Raw genomic sequence first — 20,482 nt, forward strand, 5'->3', positions numbered from 1 at the left:
TGCTTCAATCAGTCACCTTCTACCAGCACATTGTATTACAATTTCTACCTCTTCATTGAAAATGGGCTTTCGGGGAGCATCCATTGCATCCAGGGATATTCCTGTATTCACACTAGCATGTCTTTTGACCTAAAAGCACTGTATTGAGAGTATACGTTATTAGATACTGTACTGTATAATGCTATTCCAGTTTGAATTTATTTTCTGACACTAGTAAAAAGAAATTGACTGTTCTTTGTGTATCATCAGGCAGGATTGAAACCAAGTTGGCGTGCATTTGTTTGTTTAACAGTTTTAATATTTATATCAGGGCAGTTCTGCATAATCTTGCCATGGGAAATTTGAATGATTCACTCGGGAAGTAAAAAAATTAATTAAACAAATATTGTTATCAATTTTTGCCATAAAATTGTTTGGGTTGCGGCATTTTTTGTGCTGGTTTGTTGTGAAGGGGAAACAAAATAAATAAATTATTGGCTTTGTTTAAGAAGCAACATATGCCAATAAGCAATCATCACAGTTCATCACAGTTCAAATATAAAATCTACGCAAGTCATACAGGTCACATTGTCTCAGTCATACTCTTGACTGTTACTTTGTTTTCTTTTCTTTTCTTTTATTTTTTTTTTATTTAAAATAAAGACATGATTGTTATATAAGATGCTATGTAACATAACTACTTTGAGGTATTTTGTGATATTTACAGTTCCAAAAGTATTCAAAAATGGTGGGCGAGACATATTTTTGAAATATTCAAAGTTTGTGAAGGTATTGCTGTTGTGCAGTGATTTTGCACAAGTTTATCTAGTGTGCTTACTTAGACTTTGGGTATCATCGACAGTTCTAATAAAAATATATAATTTTATCTTTTGGTGATTGTATTATTTTATGTTGAGAAAGACAATGCTCCTCTCTCCTAAACACTCTCATTCATTGTGCTTTAGTGGAACTATTTCGATAAATGCATGTTAAATGTGTTATTGTATAAGGCGTCACAACAGAGAGGCCAGTTTTTAACCTATAGATTTGTTTAAAAGAATATTGATTACATGATCTAATAAAGTCACAAAAGTAAATTTTGTATTTGTTACATGTGTTCATTCAGATTTTCATCACAATTTTTACTTTGCCTTTAGCCTAAATCTTTAAACGCAGAACAAAGTTGTTCTTTCACAATAGGATTCAAATATACACTTGTGTTTAATTTATATTAGCTCACCTTAGCAAGAAGTGCTCAAGGTGAGCTATTGTGATCGGTCAAATTTATTTGTCCAGAGTGAACAATTGCTTATAAACATCATCTCCTAAACCACCAGGACAATTTTAAAGGAACTTCACTGGGATGTTTCTTGGGTGGTGCCCTTTCAAGATTGAAAAAAAAAAATTTCATGCAGAACTCAAAAATCTTCTTGACAATAACCATGTGGTCAAGAGCTGATAGATATTTGGTGTGTTACATTGTCTAGTGGTCCTTTATCAAGTTTGTTAAAATTGTGCCCCTGGAGTCAAAACTGACCCCAACCCGGTGCTTAAAGTTTCTTATAGACCTTTATAAAAAATACATTTTTTTTAAATCTGATAATTATTACTTGGCCCTAGAAGGAAAGGCATCAAATCTTGTGGTATTGTTTCTGGGTTAAAACTGGCATACTGCTTTGGGGGCCACAATTTTCTTGACTTGTTTAAGAAAACATTTTGTTAAAATCGAGATAACTTTTCTTTTATTACATTATTTTAAATGAAGGGCAGTCTATGCCGCTTAAAAAGCCCCGCATTCGTTTTATTACCGGAATTTGATAATGTGATTAGTTTCATCAAACACTTCAACAAACCTGTTTCCAAAATAATGTTTTGACAGTGCTCTGTCAGATGGCGGTATTGTGAAAAGGTTTGTCGAAGTGTTTTAAGAAACGAAACCCTCAATCAATTTGGTAAACGACCGAAGGCGGGGCTCCGTAAGCGACGTAGACTGTGCTATCTTTCACTTAAAATAGTTAAATAATAGTGAAGTTATCTTTGTTTAAAGCCTTCATTTGAAGCAAGATATCGACGTATCATTAATGACGCAATTTGTCACGTGGTATACACACACTGTATATATGTAAAGTTAACTCTTGAAGCAAGGGTAGCAAATCTTGCTGTATCCCCTTGCTCTTGTAGTTTACTTTTGGAATAATTGTCTATTTTTAGAAACAAGGAAATAGTTTTTATATTCTATGTTATCTTCAAAAAAGTCACTTCTACAGTATTTTTAACCAGGTTTTCACATAGTGAAACCTAGCTGGTTATCAGAATGACGAACGTCGTTGTTCGGACAGGCGGGCGGCCGGGCGGCGTCAAACTCACCTATGAAACTGAATAACTTAAGTAAGGGTGGACATATCGTGACCAAACTTGGTCAATAAAAACGAGTTTATGGGTACCTTTCATGGGATTGCGTTTGGGGTCCCTAGGGTCAAGGTTAAGGTCACGGTTAATAAGAATAGAAAAACAGTTGAAACTGAATAACTTTAGTTGGGGATGACATATCTTGACTAAACTTAGTCCATAGCAAGAGTTTATGGAGACCTTTCATGGGATTGCGTTTGGGGTCCCTAGGGTCAAAATCAAGGTCACTGTTACTAAAAACAGAAAAACAGTTGAAACTGGATAACTAAAGTTAGGGTTGACATATCTTGACCAAACTTGGTCTATAGGAAGAGTTTATGGATACCTTTCATGGGATTGCGTTTGGGGTCCCTAGGGTCAAGGTCAAGGTCACTGTTACTAAAAATAGAAAAACGGTTGAAACTGAATAACTTTAGTTAGGGTTGACACATCTTGACTAAACTTGGTCTATAGGAAGAGTTTATGGATACCTTTAATGGGATTGCGTTTGGGGTCCCTAGGGTCAAGGTCAAGGTCACTGTTACTAAAAATAGAAGAACAGTTGAAACTGAATAACAACAAGATGGGAGGTGGCATTACCTGTTGACTTGCACTCCTCCCTTAGAACTGAAATATATTTGTTTTATAATATTTATCAATTGGGGTTTGGGGGTCTTTCTTAAAAAAAAATTGAACAATTTCTTGTTCAAAATTGTGCATTTTGAGCGCATTTCATTATTAACCAGGTTTTCACATAGTGAAACCTGGTTATTAGAATGGCGAATAACGTTGTTTGGGCGGGCGGCCGGGCGCTGGACGGCGTCAAACTCACCTATGAAACTGAATAACTTTAGTTAGGGTTCACATATCTTGACCAAACTTGGTATAAAGGAAGAGTTTATGGAAACCTTTCATGTGATTGCGTTTGGGGTCAAGGTCACTGTTTCTAAAAATAGAAAAACAGACACAGGCTAAAGTTCTTCTGTCAATCATTAAAAACCTGGTTTTGTCGCATTGCGGCGTTTCTTGTTTATATAGTTAAAGTAATTTATTTTGCTTGGATAGTTAATACATCTTATTAAAACATTTTTCATTGTTTATGAGAACAACCCCGGTATGCTGTGTAGGTTGGAGGCAGAAAAGTCATATAATTTTTTGTAAATCTGAAGTGTCTTGGTTCTTATTTCTTATGAATACCGGTAGCTGGAAGGCTTTTAAATTCTTTAAAGATGATGATTCATAAGAATTTGACTTGATTGTATTATTTTGACCTTAGATGGTAACAGTCAATAATATTATTGTGAAAAAATATTTGCCAAATAATACTGTACAGAATATATGATTTTATGATCAGAAGAATGTTTGATTTTTCAGAAGATAGAAATTTGACCTGTTTGTTTGATATTAATCCCTAATTGCATTACCATATGCATTCCTCATTCATTGTCATAAAACAACCGCAGGTTTAAAACTTTCACTTAGGTGAGCGATTTAGGGCCATCACGGCCCTCTTGTACTCATTAAGTATTGATGACAAATTTAATAACAGAATACTTATATTTTAAATACTTCAGTGACTTACATTTCACTCACCATTGTGAACAAAGAGTGTCACTGTAACAAAATAAATGTCAGTGCAAACTTAGATTAAAAAATATAAACAGAATATGCTGCAAAATAAATGCCATGTATAAATCTGTCTATTTCTTCTAAAACTTTGCTGCTTTAAATGAAATATGGATGACTGTTCTGGAAAAACTCCTACTGTAGACATTCAAACTCCTCATGTAGTCAGCTCAGTTTTCTGACCTCTTAAGCATATTTAAGGAAAAGTAACTGATTGTTTGTGAAGATTGTCAGTTTATATATGATATACATATAGTCGGTTGAATAGCTTCTGCCTACTTCTTTTGAGTCTGGTGACCTACCTGTTTCGCCTCATGGGACAACAGGGCTACATTCCATCTGTCAGGAAAAAATTAAAATCTCAAGAAGTATGCAAGCAAGGGTTAATGAAACTTGGTATTTTGTTCAAGACAGAATGGAGATTAAAACACTACATTTAACTACTAAATTTGTTGAAACCAAAAAAAAAAAGGTTTCCATGACAATGAAAATTGGTGGTCAATAGATATGGTTGCTATCAGGGTTTGAATTTAGACTGGTATAATTGCAAGTTGCAAGTGAAATTTAAATATTGCTTTTGACCTCTGCCTAAGCTTACCAAATTAAGGCGAGGATATATTTATCTTTTAAAATATAAAGAAGAGCACATGATTGTTAAGCTGGGCTATTGGGAATATGTTTTCAAGACAATTAAATTAAATTTACCTTCCTCCAAAGTCTTTAAAAAAATTGTGCTTAATTCTATCAGCTTTGATGACTTTCAGACAATAAGAGAATAGAATAAATATTATTAATTTCTTCCTTCCAAAAGAGTAATATTTCTTTGTCTTTGATAATTAAATTAATTGATCACTTGTTGTAAAAGTTTCCTTTTGGAGAGTTTCACTCACATACTGTGGTTTCACTTTGTCATTATTGTCTGATGTAAAATTTAAAAAAAAAAAATAAATAATAATAAATATATATATATATTTTTTTATTTTATTTTTTTAAATTCGGGGGGATTTTTATCTCCCGCCAGGAGGGGGATATGGCATGTATGTTTATGGATGCATGCATTTGAAAGTAGCTGCAGCCTGTATAACTCAAAGGTTTTTTCAAGTGTTTTATGTTAATTTGCGAGTTAACACTAAAACAACTCACAAAATAGGGAGTGTATATCTAAATTCTAATCCTGCTAAGGCAGCAGAAATACTGTGATTGTCTTTCCATCAATCCGGAAAACATTCCACGATAAGTTCCACAGTATTTTAAGCTAGTTTCATGAAACTTTGTGTGTGGTTAGAGGCTATAAGGAAATTATACCCTATAACTTTTTAGTTGAACCAAAAATTGTGTTGCTATGGTAATGAAAGTCAAAAAATGTTAGAGTTTAAAAATAAGGTTTATGAAACATAATTTATTTGGAGAAAAATAAAATGGAAAAAAAATTCTTTGTACAAATGTGGTGGCTTTTGATATGGAAATATGGGGAATACTTAGCGAAATGTCAAATGTTACAACATAGGCTTAAAACCAGTAGGGGACTACTCTGTTGCTAGCAATATTCAGTAATTTGTTCTTCTAGCTTGCTACATGTATAAGACACATTGTAACCTTATAAAAGCAGCTCTGTTACTTTACATACAACATTGTAGCAATTATTTAAGATATTAAGAATGAAAGTCATTTCAAGCAGTTTCATACTGTATCCAAACTGAATCCATGTATAATTTTCTTTTATCGATAGCTAGTAAGTATGGTTTATATCATTAATGATGTTGCTGTCATGAAATATTATCATTATATATGACTTATATAATAACCTTTTATTTGACATCATACATAAATTATGTTAAAAATATACATGCTTCAAAGCAACACTTCAGGTATTAGCACTGTAAATAATCAAATTAGGACTTTTGATATCTTTAAATTATCACATTTATGGTCATTCAATACAAAATTTATTAAACTTGTACATTAGAGTTAATACAAAAGAACCTGCAACAAACTTGTTTCTATCAACTTTTAAAAACTTGTTCAATAAATTCCAATTTTAATGGCAGATCATGTTATATCCACAAAACAAATATGTATATTAATTATGTACTGAAAATACTTCTTCTTCCAGATACCGGTGATTCATCGAGCAAAATGGGGAAAATCACGAGTGCATTCAAAAACTTGGGAGGAATGGTATGGAATATTGAACCTGTTTTATACTAGAGCCTTCTTGTTTTAGATGATGGTTGAAGATTTGTGCCTCATAAATACCACATAACTTTATACATGACTGTGGCATGTCACACCATTTGATATATAGTACAGAATCATGCCTCTTGAATCACCTTTGAAACTCGGTCTACAGTACTGAATTGTGCTCATCAAGACCCAAGAAACCCATTTGTTCTATAGTACTGAGTTTTGCCTCTTTATCACCTTAGAAGCCCACAAGGGCTATAGTTTTGAGTTTTACACCACAATCACCTAGAAACCCACTATGCACCCCTCCATCACCAAGTAAACCCACTTAAGGTATATAGTATTGAGTTGTGCCTCTCAATCACCTAGTAAACTCACTAGGTCTATAGTACTGAGTTGTGCCCCTCAATCACCTAGGAAACCCACTAGATCTATAGTACTGAGTTGTGCCCCTCAATCACCTAGGAAACCCACTAGGTCTATAGTACTGAGTTGTGCCTCTCAATCACCTAGGAAACCCACTAGATCTATAGTACTGAGTTGTGCCCCTCAATCACCTAGGAAACCCACTAGGTCTACAGTACTGAGTTGTGCCCCTCAATCACCTAGGAAACCCACTAGATCTATAGTACTGAGTTGTGCCCCACTATCACCTAGGAAACCCACTAGGTCTATAGTACTGAGTTGTGCCCCTCAATCACCTAGTAAACAAACTAGGTCTATAGTACTGAGTTGTGCCCCACTATCACCTAGGAAACCCACTAGGTCTATAGTACCGAGTTGTGCCCCTCAATCACCTAGTAAACAAACTAGGGTTATAGTACTGAGTTGTGCCCCACTATCACCTAGGAAACCCACTAGGTCTATAGTATTGAGTTGTGCCCCTGAATCACCTAGGAAACCCACTAGGTTTATAGTACTGAGTTGTCCCCCTGAATCACCTAGTAAACAAACTAGGTCTATAGTACTGAGTTGTGCCCCTCAATCACCTAGGAAACCCACTAGATCTATAGTACTGAGTTGTGCCCCACTATCACCTAGGAAACCCACTAGGTCTATAGTACTGAGTTGTGCCTCTCAATCACCTAGGAAACCCACTAGATCTATAGTACTGAGTTGTGCCCCTCAATCACCTAGGAAACCCACTAGGTCTACAGTACTGAGTTGTGCCCCTCAATCACCTAGGAAACCCACTAGATCTATAGTACTGAGTTGTGCCCCACTATCACCTAGGAAACACACTAGGTCTATAGTACTGAGTTGTGCCCCACTATCACCTAGGAAACCCACCAGGTCTATAGTACCGAGTTGTGTCCCTGAATCACCTAGGAAACCCACTAGGTCTATAGTACTGAGTTGTGCCCCTCAATCACCTAGGAAACCCACTAGGTCTATAGTACTTAGTTGTGCCCCTCAATCACCTACTAGGTCTATAGTACCGAGTTGTGCCCCTCAATCAACTATGAAACCCACTAGGTCTATAGTACCGAGTTGTGCCCCTCAATCACCTAGGAAACCCACTAGGTCTATAGTACCGAGTTGTGCCCCTCAATCACCTAGGAAACCCACTAGATTTATAGTACCAAGATGTGCCCCTCAATCACCTAGGAAACCCACTAGGTTTATAGTACCGCGTTGTGCCCCTCAATCACCTAGTAAAACCACTAGGTCTATAGTACTGAGTTGTGCCCCTCAATCACCTAGTAAACAAACTAAGTCTATAGTACTGAGTTGTGCCCCTCAATCACCTAGGAAACAAACTAGGTCTATAGTACTGAGTTGTGCCCCTCAATCACCTAGGAAACCCACTAGGTCTATAGTACCGAGTTGTGTCCCTGAATCACCTAGGAAACCCACTAGGTCTATAGTACCGAGTTGTGTCGCTCAATCACCTAGGAAACCCACTAGGTCTATAGTACTGAGTTGTGCCCCTCAATCACTTAGGAAACCCACTAGGTCTATAGTACTGAGTTGTGCCCCTCTATCACCTAGGAAACCCACTAGGTCTATAGTACCGAGTTGTGCCCCTCTATCACCTAGGAAACCCACTAGGTTTATAGTACCGAGTTGTGCCCCTCTATCACCTAGGAAACCCACTAGGTTTATAGTACTGAGTTGTGCCGCTCAATCACCTAGGAAACCCACTAGGTTTATAGTACCGAGTTGTGCCCCTCTATCACCTAGGAAACACACTAGGTCTATAGTACCGAGTTGTGCCCCTCAATCACCTAGGAAACCCACTAGGTCTATAGTACTGAGTTGTGCCCCTGAATCACCTAGGAAACCAACTAGATCTATAGTACGGAGTTGTGCCCCTCTATCACCTAGGAAACCCACTAGGTTTATAGTACCGAGTTGTGCCCCTCTATCACCTAGGAAACCCACTAGGTTTATAGTACTGAGTTGTGCCCCTCTATCACCTAGGAAACCTACTAGGTCTATAGTACCGAGTTGTGCCCCTCAATCACCTAGGAAACCCACTAGGTCTATAGTACTGAGTGGTGCCCCTGAATTACCTAGGAAACCCACTAGGTCTATAGTACTGAGTTGTGCCCCTGAATTACCTAGGAAACCCACTAGGTCTATAGTACCGAGTTGTGCCCCTCAATCACCTAGGAAACCCACTAGGTCTATAGTACCGAGTTGTGCCCCTCAATCACCTAGGAAACCCACTAGGTCTATAGTACCGAGTTGTGCCCCTCAATCACCTAGGAAACCCACTAGGTCTATAGTACTGAGTTGTGCCCCTCAATCACCTAGGAAACCCACTAGGTCTATAGTACTGAGTTGTGCCCCTCAATCACCTAGGAAACCCACTAGGTCTATAGTACTGAGTTGTGCCCCTCAATCACCAAGGAAACCCACTAGGTCTATAGTACTGAGTTGTGCCCCTCAATCACCTAGGAAACCCACTAGATCTATAGCACTGAGTTGTCCCCCTGAATCACCTAGGAAACCCACTAGGTCTATAGTACTGAGTTGTGCCCCTCAATCACCTAGGAAACTTACTAGGTCTATAGTACCGAGTTGTGCCCCTCAATCACCTAGGAAACCCACTAGGTCTATTGTACCGAGTTGTGCCCCTCAATCACCTAGAAAACCTACTGTGTACCCTTTAATCACCTAGGAAACCCACAAGGTCTCTTGTACCGAGTTGTGCCCCTCAATCACCTAGGAAACCCACTAGGTCTATAGTACCGAGTTGTGCCCCTCAATCACCTAGAAAACCTACTGTGTACCCTTTAATCACCTAGGAAACCCACAAGGTCTCTTGTACCGAGTTGTGCCCCTGAATCACCTGGAACCCACTAGGTCTATAGTATTGAGTTGTGCTCCTTAATCACATATTGAAGTTTTACCTGATTTGAGCAAGCAGGTGACATCTAGTATGTTGTTTGACAAATACGTTTAGAAGCCTTTTTCTAATATCTCGGACAAGCTGTACTTGAGTCATTCAAGAGTTATCACCCTTATAATAGAAATTACCTTAAATCAGTCCAGTCAGATCAATTACTTTTGAACCCTGTGTCAAATCAACACTTACTATGGGCAGAATATCTTTGTTTGGTTTTTAAAAACCAGACATTTCGCCTCAGTTATGCTAGAGTTATGAGCCTTCATTTTGGCAAAAACTTATTTACAGTGTCGGCTTTCTAAATATGACTTAACATACAGTCACTCATCACCAAATTTGGTGTCCTAAAGTTATGATGGCGCATTTTATGACAGTTGCTCATGTTTTAAATAATTTGATCAGAAATTTAAGACAATTCTTTTGCTCTAACATGATGTCTTTTCCTTTCTAGATATCTGGAAAAAGCGCGAACAGTAAGTGTCCATTGATATAATATTATTCTAATTGTATGTAACTAATCATTAATAACTGGACATTCACGCAGCTGATTTTGAGCAAGAGAAGACTGATAACAGCACACAAATGTGTTACAAGATTACACTAGAAGCACAAAAGCCTGCAGTTTATTTCATTGAGATTTTTTTTCTTTATTTCAAAGATTTTCTTTTTAAAAACATTTTTCATAGGTAGCATACTGTAGTTGTTGCTTGTTTTGCTCCTTTTGTGAAGGGTTTTTGCAAATTTTAGTGTTTGCAATGCTTCTCATTAGAAGCTGTGCACTTAATAATTACTAGCAAAGTAAAGAAACTACATGCCATAAATTGAGCTTTGTACTTAAAATCTGCAGGTAGAACAACTTTATTTTTTATTTAATTCTGAATACTGTCACATTTTTTGAGATAGTCCCCATCTACATTGGCGCGGAACATAATGGAGAAGTACAGCATGAAATCACAGAATGTCTTCAAGCCCCACTATCTTGAAACTTCTTAATCTTAACAGGCTTCAGTAGCTTATTTCTATTATTCAAATACATACCTTAGATATGATTTTGATAATTGAAAAATGGTTCATTTCATTATCATAATGATAGATCCTATATAATAAAGTCTAATGACTCTTAAAGAAGTAAATATTACCTTTATAAGGAACCTGGGACCAATAATACACTTTATATCAGTGTATAAATTGTAAAAATCTTAAGTTTAATACTTTAGAAATGACCATTTTGTGAAGGCGTGTACATATTTCACTCCATACCGCATCGCTGTAAATCTTGAAGCGCGCGCTGATATCGATCGAATCATTGTTATCAGTGATAAAATCAACCGACGACAGCATATTCAGACTGACTTATGCTGTATAGCTTGGTTTCCTCTCCCTGTAATCTTACTCCCAGAAGGAACTAAAGAAATTTTTGAGAAATTGGGGCCAGATCATTTTAAACAAAGTGATTATGAAGCACAGCTTTCATTTTTTCACTTTATTTTTATTGTATATTTATTCGCATCAAAATAAGAATACATGTGCCATAATGAAAATGTTCATACAACACTTAATATTTCAGCACCACAAGACAGCACGAACACCACTGATGTGCCAGGTATATATATATATATATGTTTCCAGTCTTGGTGTATTTTACCAGTTGGGGATGGGGTCCTTTTTATCAGCCCAGCTCATGAAGGCTTGACAGAATTATAATATAATCTAGCTTATTAGACTTGTAAGATAAACATAAAACAGTTAACTGTTTAATTTCCCTTTACCTCAGAGGTAGTAAGCCGGTGGCTTTTGTGTATAAAAAAAGAGTAACAGTCTACCATAAAACAGTTGTAACAGTCTACCATAAGACAGTTATGTGCTTACAAACATCAAATAAAGCCAAACCAATCATGATAACACTAACATGTGTAAAATACTGCTTACTTATTTTGACCGTAAACATAGCAATATAAAAAAAAATGTATCCTAAATTAATTTAATATATTTCTTAATCCTTAATTATGTGATTTGCTTCACAAATGATCGAGTTTAATGAAATTGTGAGCTTTGAGTTTTCATATAATTGTAAAAGATTATTGTAAACAACTATTTTTGCCACGTTTCAGGATTTGGAAAACGGATAGGGAAAAAGCCAAAGGGTAAAAAGGATCAACCTAAGGCGTGGAAAAAAACGTAATAGATGAAATAGATGTAATACATATAATAGATGTTATACATGAAATACATGTAATAGATGTAATGGATGAAATACATATAATAGATGTTATACATGAAATACATGTAATAGATGTATACATATAATAAATGTTATACATGAAATACATGTAATAGATGTAATAGATGTATACATGTAATAGATGTTATACATGAAATACATGTAATAGATGTAATAGATGTATACATATAATAGATGTTATACATGAAATACATGTAATAGATGTTATAGTCAAAGTGTAATAGAGCAAGCATTATAAATAGTTATAAGAAAAGTACTCAAAATATTGTATTATAGTAATGTTGAATTTATTAATATTATTTTGCAAAATTGTTACATATTATGTCATGCAATTTCCAAGGGATCAATAAACAATGTTGCAAGATGAGATATCGTTGCCATGGCATTATAAGGCAAAATGGTTTTGTTCCATAAAATGAGAAAACTCTGAATAAGTAGCTGGTTTGTTGGTGGTACCTTGTTGTTGATTTTTGCTCATTTTAATGGGATCCACGGATTGTTTTGATGCGCTTCATTAGTCTTGTGTGAAAGTATTTTATAGAAATATGTACATCAGATTGCCATACATGTTACGCAATTTTGTTTTATGTTTGTGATATATTGAAACAGATTTAAATGAAAGTAGAGCCTGTAATGTTTCTCTCCAAATGTTCTCTATTAATAATATCCTTTAATCTTATGATAGCTATTTAAGGTGGATTACTGGTAGCCTTGTAAATAGTTTGTCATGTTTTATGTTTGTGCTACTATAGTCTTTCTACATTTAACCAACTTTGTTAACATATGCTATGGGATTATATTTAATATTATATTTAATTTTTTGTTGTTGTTGTTGTTGATGTATGTTTGTCGAAGAAATTGATCTGTTTCAAATGCTGTTGATCGACATTAGATCAGAGGCCATAATAACAAACAGTCTCAAGTCCAAGTCTAGCCTCAGACTCAGAATAAAAGCACTTTAATTTAATTCTATTTGTTGTCCAAAAATAAAAGCGAATAAATGTACAATTTCAAATAGTTATAACATTTAGCAGCATTCATGTGCATAACTCGACTAGATAGAAAGTTACAATGAAATGAAGATTTCCAGTTTTGCCACTTAAGTCTGAACTCAGACTTGAGATTTTTCTTAATCACAGCCCTTGAATTTTAACATATATGTAAAGATTGAACAAAAAGAGATTTTGGCACGTACATTAAACAAACATGTCAGGGTATATAGTTAGATTATATGTATTATATAAATAAATGGCGTCATGCATTGTAGGCAACCCAATGAACCTTTGAATATATTTCACTTACAATGTATTGTCATTTATACACTATGTGTTAACAGTTTTCACAGCTATTCTTTAATGCACCACTTATAGTCTAATCCCTTGAATTATTTATTTAAGGCATGTTATGTCAGACTGCTACCAGATAAAGATTAGAATAAATTCTTTAATATTCGACAAAGAATTATTTGTTTAAAATCATACTTGAAGTCTGAAGTCAGGCCTCTTTTGATGTTTTCTCTACATTTTCCATCTTTATTGAAAAACAGATTTCATAAAAACATGGCACGGCATGTCTTGGCACCCCTGATTTCATCCAAATGTCTGCTTGTGTTTGTTTTCTTTGAGACATTTATCTATAACTTTCACATTATTTTTATTTATGTTAAAAAGCAATTATACAAAAGGATGTCTGAGAGTTGTGTACATGTATATGATGTATGATACACTCTTTGTGATGATTTCGTTTAAATTATTAATTAAGGCTGTGTGGCACTCTAAAATGGGTGGGTGAAATTTAGGTACCAGCCTAATTTAGGTAGCCTAATTTAGGTACCAGCCTAATTTAGGTTCTCAACCAATGCTGTTGATATTACTTTGAATCTATATTTCAATCTTTATTATCTACATTGTATGTGTAAGTGTTTTTAAAATGCAAAACACATATGAAATAAAAAACCTTGCATCAACTGATCTAAAAGAATGTAACCTTAAATTTTACAAAGCATTCCATGTAATCATTCCCCAAGAAAGTGGACCATATTTGTTTAATGTGTTAGTATTCATAACTATATATTTACACCTCAACTTCCATTCCTTAAATGAACGTCATTTCGGCAATTGCGTTCATCAATCGATGAACATCTTCAGATATGATCGGATCGCAATTCATTGCATAACAATATACATGAAAAATATTTGTCTTGTTATTGTTTGTATTGTGTCAGAAGGTCCCGTAAAATATAAATAAACATTTTAGGAAGTGTTAGTTTTTTAAATTTTAAATGTGTAGTTGCCATAACTGTTTGATTTTTACGTTTAAAAGTGGTTTGGTCGATCTTTTCCCGCGATATTGTGACGTCATATAAAAAAATGCTTCCGGTCGTTCTTTTTACAGAATGGGTAGGGCTTACTGAAAAGTTTTTTTTAAATGAAATTAAGTATTTTTAACATTTCTTGAATGAAATAATGAACTATTGGTGTAAATATAAGTAATGAATTGCGGGCTTGATGTCATTATCGGGGATATGAACGCAATTGGGCTGGTCAAAGTACTCGTGGAGTTCTTTGGACTCCACACACTTTGACCAGCCCAATTGCGTTCATACCCTGAAAATGACATCAAGCCAATTCATTCCTTAATTACACTGTGTGTTTAACTTGACTTTAAGAGTAACAGAGAGCTGGTTCTCTTTAAAGAAAACAAATTGTGTTTCTTTTATGATTATTATTTAATACTTATTCATGGACATCATGAACATCATTGTGTTTAAGATTCATTACATTGTCAAATAATTATGTTAAAAAAGTATTTTTTAGTTTATATGAGATGTCAAAAAGTTAAATCAGTTACTGCAGTTGGATTGCTTATTTTTTTAAATGTGTGCTAGTTGTTTGTAGTGACATGTCTGAATTTCAATGTTTTTTTGGGGTGATTTTTGATTTACCTTTTTTCTGTCATTGCAGTGTTAACATGATTTTATAAACATTAATTTGAGCTTGTCAAATATCATTAATACATTCCAAGATCCATTTATCAAGCATGTGTGTTATGTGGCTTCCTGATTGCATGAATTTAATATGGGGTTGAAAACCACATAACTTTGTAAATGGTCATTTATAAATATCCATTACTGTCATTAAAATTGATTAGATACTTTAGACATTTTTACATGTACATGAACATATCATGACTTCCTTACTGTTCATATCACTTCTCCTGCGTTCACCTTTCACAAAGCTTACATTATACCTCTCTTAAAGGTTTCAGCCTTGATTTGCTAGTTATATACATGTACACAATACAGTGGAAACTACAGGGGCTAGCCTAGGCCAAAAGCAATGGTTTGGTTAGGGTTACATCCTTTACAAAAATGGGTAGGATGGTAGGCTTTTTATTATCATTCATATATAATACAATTTCATCATTCGAGTTTGGTGTTTGAGTAATTTTCTGTATAAAGAGTTCAATGTTTAAAAAAATATATATATTCATTTTTTTACCAACTGACTATAAAAATGGTATGGTTGGTGCCTGTTTTATAGGTAGGGCCAGGTAACCTGAACCAAATGTATTTTTAGGCCCTTGTGGCCACACACACAGCCTACACATGCAACAACACATGACAGCCCACACATGCAACAACACAAGACAGCCTACACATGCAACAACAACACATGACAGCCCACACATGCAACAACACAAGACAGCCTACACATGCAACAACAACACATGACAGCCTACACATGCAACAACACAAGACAGCCTACACATGCAACAACAACACATGACAGCCCACACATGCAACAACACAAGACAGCCTACACATGCAACAACAACACATGACAGCCCACACATGCAACAACACAAGACAGCCTACACATGCAACAACAACACATGACAGCCCACACATGCAACAACACAAGACAGCCTACACATGCAACAACAACACATGACAGCCTACACATGCAACAACAACACATGACAGCCTACACATGCAACAACAACACATGACAGCCCACACATGCAACAACACAAGACAGCCTACACATGCAACAACAACACATGACAGCCTACACATGCAACAACAACACAAGACAGCCTACACATGCAACAACAACACATGACAGCCCACACATGCAACAACACAAGACAGCCTACACATGCAACAACAACACATGACAGCCCACACATGCAACAACACAAGACAGCCTACACATGCAACAACAACACATGACAGCCTACACATGCAACAACAACACATGACAGCCTACACATGCAACAACAACACATGAGTCTACACATGCAACGACAACACATGCAACAATGCAGAACAGCCCACACATGCAACAACACAAGACAGCCCACACATTCAACAACACAAGACAGCCTACACATGCAACAACACAAGACAGCCCACACATGCAGCAACTCAGGACAGCCCACACATGCAACAAAACAAGACAGCCCACATGTGCAACAACACAAGACAGCCCACACGTGCAACAACACAAGACAGCCCACACGTGCAACAACACAAAACAGCCCACATGTGCAACAACACAAGACAGCCCACATGTGCAACAACAGAAGACAGCCCACACATGCAACAACACAAGATAGCCCACACATGCAACAACACAAGACAGCCCACACATGCAACAACACAGGACAACCCACACATGCAACAACACAGCCCACCATGCAACAACACAGGACAGCCCACAGGTGCAACAACACAGGACAGCCCACAGGTGCAACAACACAAGACAGCCCACATGTGCAACAACACAAGACAGCCCACAGGTGCAACAACACAAGACAGCCCACACGTGCAACAACACAGGACAGCCCACAGGTGCAACAACACAGGACAGCCCACACATGAAACAACACAGCCCACACGTGCAACAACACAAGAGAGCCCACACGTGCAACAACACAAGACAGCCCACAGGTGCAACAACACAAGACAGCCCACACGTGCAACAACACAGGACAGCCCACACGTGCAACAACACAGGACAGCCCACACGTGCAACAACACAAGACAGCCCACACGTGCAACAACACAGGACAGCCCACATGTGCAACAACACAAGACAGCCCACACGTGCAACAACACAAGACAGCCCACAGGTGCAACAACACAAGACAGCCCACACGTGCAACAACACAGGACAGCCCACAGGTGCAACAACACAGGACAGCCCACACATGAAACAACACAGCCCACACGTGCAACAACACAAGAGAGCCCACACGTGCAACAACACAAGACAGCCCACAGGTGCAACAACACAAGACAGCCCACACGTGCAACAACACAGGACAGCCCACACGTGCAACAACACAGGACAGCCCACACGTGCAACAACACAAGACAGCCCACACGTGCAACAACACAGGACAGCCCACATGTGCAACAACACAGGACAGCCCACACATACAACAACACAAGACAGCCCACACGTGCAACAACACAGGACAGCCCACTCATGCAACAATACAAGGCAGCCCACATATGCAACAATACAGGACAGCCCACTCATACAACAATACAAGACAGCCCACACATGCAACAACACAGGACAGCCCACTCATGCAACAATACAGGACAGCCCACACATGCAACAACACAAGACAACCCACACGTGCAACAACACAGGACAGCCCACTCATGCAACAACACAAGACAGCCCACACATGCAACAACACAAGACAGCCCACACATGCAACAATACAGGACAGCCTGCACATGCAACAATACGGGACAGCCCACACATGCAACAATACGGGACAGCCTGCACATGCAACAATACGGGACAGCCTGCACATGCAACAACACAGGACAGCCCACACATGCAACAACACAGGACAGCCCACACATGCAACAACACAGGACAGCCCACACATGCATCAGACCACCTCTCTTATGTTTGCTTTTGTTTCATATTTTTTTCTTGTTAATATTTTTGAGTGTCTAGTTATGAAATGTTTGTTGTTATGTTGCTAATTGTAAAGATCATTTTTTATACTATTTTTCTACATATTTTATACATGTGATTTTTTTATCAATAAAATATTCTTGTTGCTTTGTTGGGCTCTTGTTACTACCATCCTCGCGAAATCAAAGAATGTTTTGTCAAATTATTTTGTAAAAGCAGGAATCAAGAAGGCGATGAAGGCCATATGTAACATACTGGTACTTGATTGAATAGCATACATATAGCTCTTTACGAGCATGTTTGGCCTTGATATCGGTACACAAAATATTCAACCAAGTTTGATGAGAATGGTTAAAAAATGTGAATTGTAAAAAGTTAAAAAAAATCAGAAAAATAATGTAGTACCTTTATACATGAGGTAGTGACCTATGCATTGTACTAGGTTTTGGTCTGTATAACCCCTCATAAGTTAACAATCTTAACAAGTCAATTAGTCTTATGAACATTCATTACTAGTTGGTAGAACAAAACTGGACCTAATGACCTAGTTTTGACACAGCATGTTCTTAATTGCCGTACTTGAAGCACTATATTAGTACCAAGTTCGAAAGACATCGATAAAAGATTTAGCTATTAGAGTATTTTATTACTGAATATATGCAGGTGTCACCGTTTATGACCTGATTTGCTTACATTTATAGAGACCAATGCTATGACCAAGTATATTTAAAACTGAATTTACATGTGACCTTCACATTGTTAAAATTCTAAATGTTCAAGGCGGACAACGAATGATCAAACCGGCTTACCATGAGCAAGCACTTTGAGCTTAGTGCACAGGAATATGATACACTGGCTCACCGTGCAGGATTTGTGCTCCTTTTAGCTAACCTGGTGCACAGAAAGATAAAGCAATGGCTAATCATTAATTGAATACATTTGATTTGCGATTTATTTAGAATAATCAAAGCACAGGAAAAAATAACACTGGCTCACCATAAGCAAACACTTTGTGCTCCATTTAGTTAAACCGATGTACAGTAAGATATAACACTGGCGAACCATAAGTGAAATAGCACTTGCTTGCCATGAGTGAGCTTTCGTGCTCCATTTAGTTAAACTGATACACAGAAAGAAATAGCACTTGCTTGCCATGAATGAGCTTTCGTACTCCATTTAGTTAAACTGATACACAGAAAGAAATAGCACTTGCTTGCCATGAATGAGCTTTCGTGCTCCATTTAGTTAAACAGATACACAGAAAGAAATAGCACTTGCTTGCCATGAGTGAGCTTTCGTGCTCCATTTAGTTAAACAGATACACAGAAAGAAATAGCACTTGCTTGCCATGAGTGAGCTTTCGTCCTCCATTTAGTTAAACTGATACACAGAAAGAAATAGCACTTGCTTGCCATGAGTGAGCTTTCGTGCTCCATTTAGTTAAACAGATACACAGAAAGAAATAGCACTTGCTTGCCATGAATGAGCTTTCGTACTCCATTTAGTTAAACAGATACACAGAAAGAAATAGCACTTGCTTGCCATGAGTGAGCTTTCGTGCTCCATTTAGTTAAACAGATACACAGAAAGAAATAGCACTTGCTTGCCATGAGTGAGCTTTCGTGCTCCATTTAGTTAAACAGATACACAGAAAGAAATAGCACTTGCTTGCCATGAGTGAGCTTTCGTGCTCCATTTAGTTAAACAGATACACAGAAAGAAATAGCACTTGCTTGCCATGAGTGAGCTTTCGTGCTCCATTTAGTTAAACAGATACACAGAAAGAAATAGCACTTGCTTGCCATGAATGAGCTTTCGTACTCCATTTAGTTAAACTGATACACAGAAAGAAATAGCACTTGCTTGCCATGAGTGAGCTTTCATGCTCCATTTAGTTAAACTGATACACAGAAAGAAATAGCACTTGCTTGCCATGAGTGAGCTTTCGTGCTCCATTTAGTTAAACTGATACACAGAAAGAAATAGCACTTGCTTGCCATGAGTGAGCTTTCGTGCTCCATTTAGTTAAACTGATACACAGAAAGAAATAGCACTTGCTTGCCATGAGTGAGCTTTCGTGCTCCATTTAGTTAAACTGATACACAGAAAGAAATAGCACTTGCTTGCCATGAGTGAGCTTTCGTACTCCATTTAGTTAAACTGATACACAGAAAGAAATAGCACTTGCTTGCCATGAGTGAGCTTTCGTACTCCATTTAGTTAAACTGATACACAAAAAGAAATAGCACTTGCTTGCCATGAGTGAGCTTTCGTACTCCATTTAGTTAAACTGATACACAGAAAAAAATAGCACTTGCTTGCCATGAGTGAGCTTTCGTGCTCCATTTAGTTAAACAGATACACAGAAAGATATGGCACTGGCCTGGCTTGAGTGAGCTTTCGTGCTCCATTTAGTTAAACAGATACACAGAAAGATATGGCACTGGCCTGGCTTGAGTGAGCTTTCGTGCTCCATTTAGTTAAACAGATACACAGAAAGATATGGCACTGGCTTGGCTTGAATGAGCTTTCGTGCTCCATTGTATAGTTAAACAGATGCACATGAAGATATAACACTGGCTCACCTTGTGCTCTATTTAGTAAAACCGTACAGGAAGATATAGCACTGGGACACCTTGTTGTCTATTTAGTGAAACCGATGCACAGGAAGATATAGCACTGGGACACCTCGTTGTCTATTTAGTTAAACCGATGCACAGGAAGATATAGCACTGGGACATCTCGCTGTCTATTTAGTTTAAC

At 37.1% G+C, this 20,482-nt stretch overlaps 1 protein-coding gene across 1 annotated transcript in view; it reads left to right on the forward strand.

The window, feature by feature from the left end:
- The window catches only part of LOC128216740 (tyrosine-protein phosphatase non-receptor type 12-like), a 63,589-nt gene extending 45,720 nt beyond the window's left edge, over positions 1–17,869 (forward strand). The window contains exons 13-16 of the mRNA XM_052923396.1: positions 6,107–6,171; positions 9,984–10,005; positions 11,100–11,135; positions 11,644–17,869. Coding sequence (XP_052779356.1) covers positions 6,107–6,171; positions 9,984–10,005; positions 11,100–11,135; positions 11,644–11,714 — 194 coding nt within the window. The 3' untranslated portion in view covers positions 11,715–17,869. The remainder of the gene's footprint in view (positions 1–6,106; positions 6,172–9,983; positions 10,006–11,099; positions 11,136–11,643) is intronic.
- The last annotated feature ends 2,613 nt before the right edge of the window (positions 17,870–20,482 follow it).

The sequence above is a fragment of the Mya arenaria genome, chromosome 14, assembly GCF_026914265.1.
Source record: "Mya arenaria isolate MELC-2E11 chromosome 14, ASM2691426v1".
NCBI lineage: Eukaryota > Metazoa > Mollusca > Bivalvia > Myida > Myidae > Mya > Mya arenaria.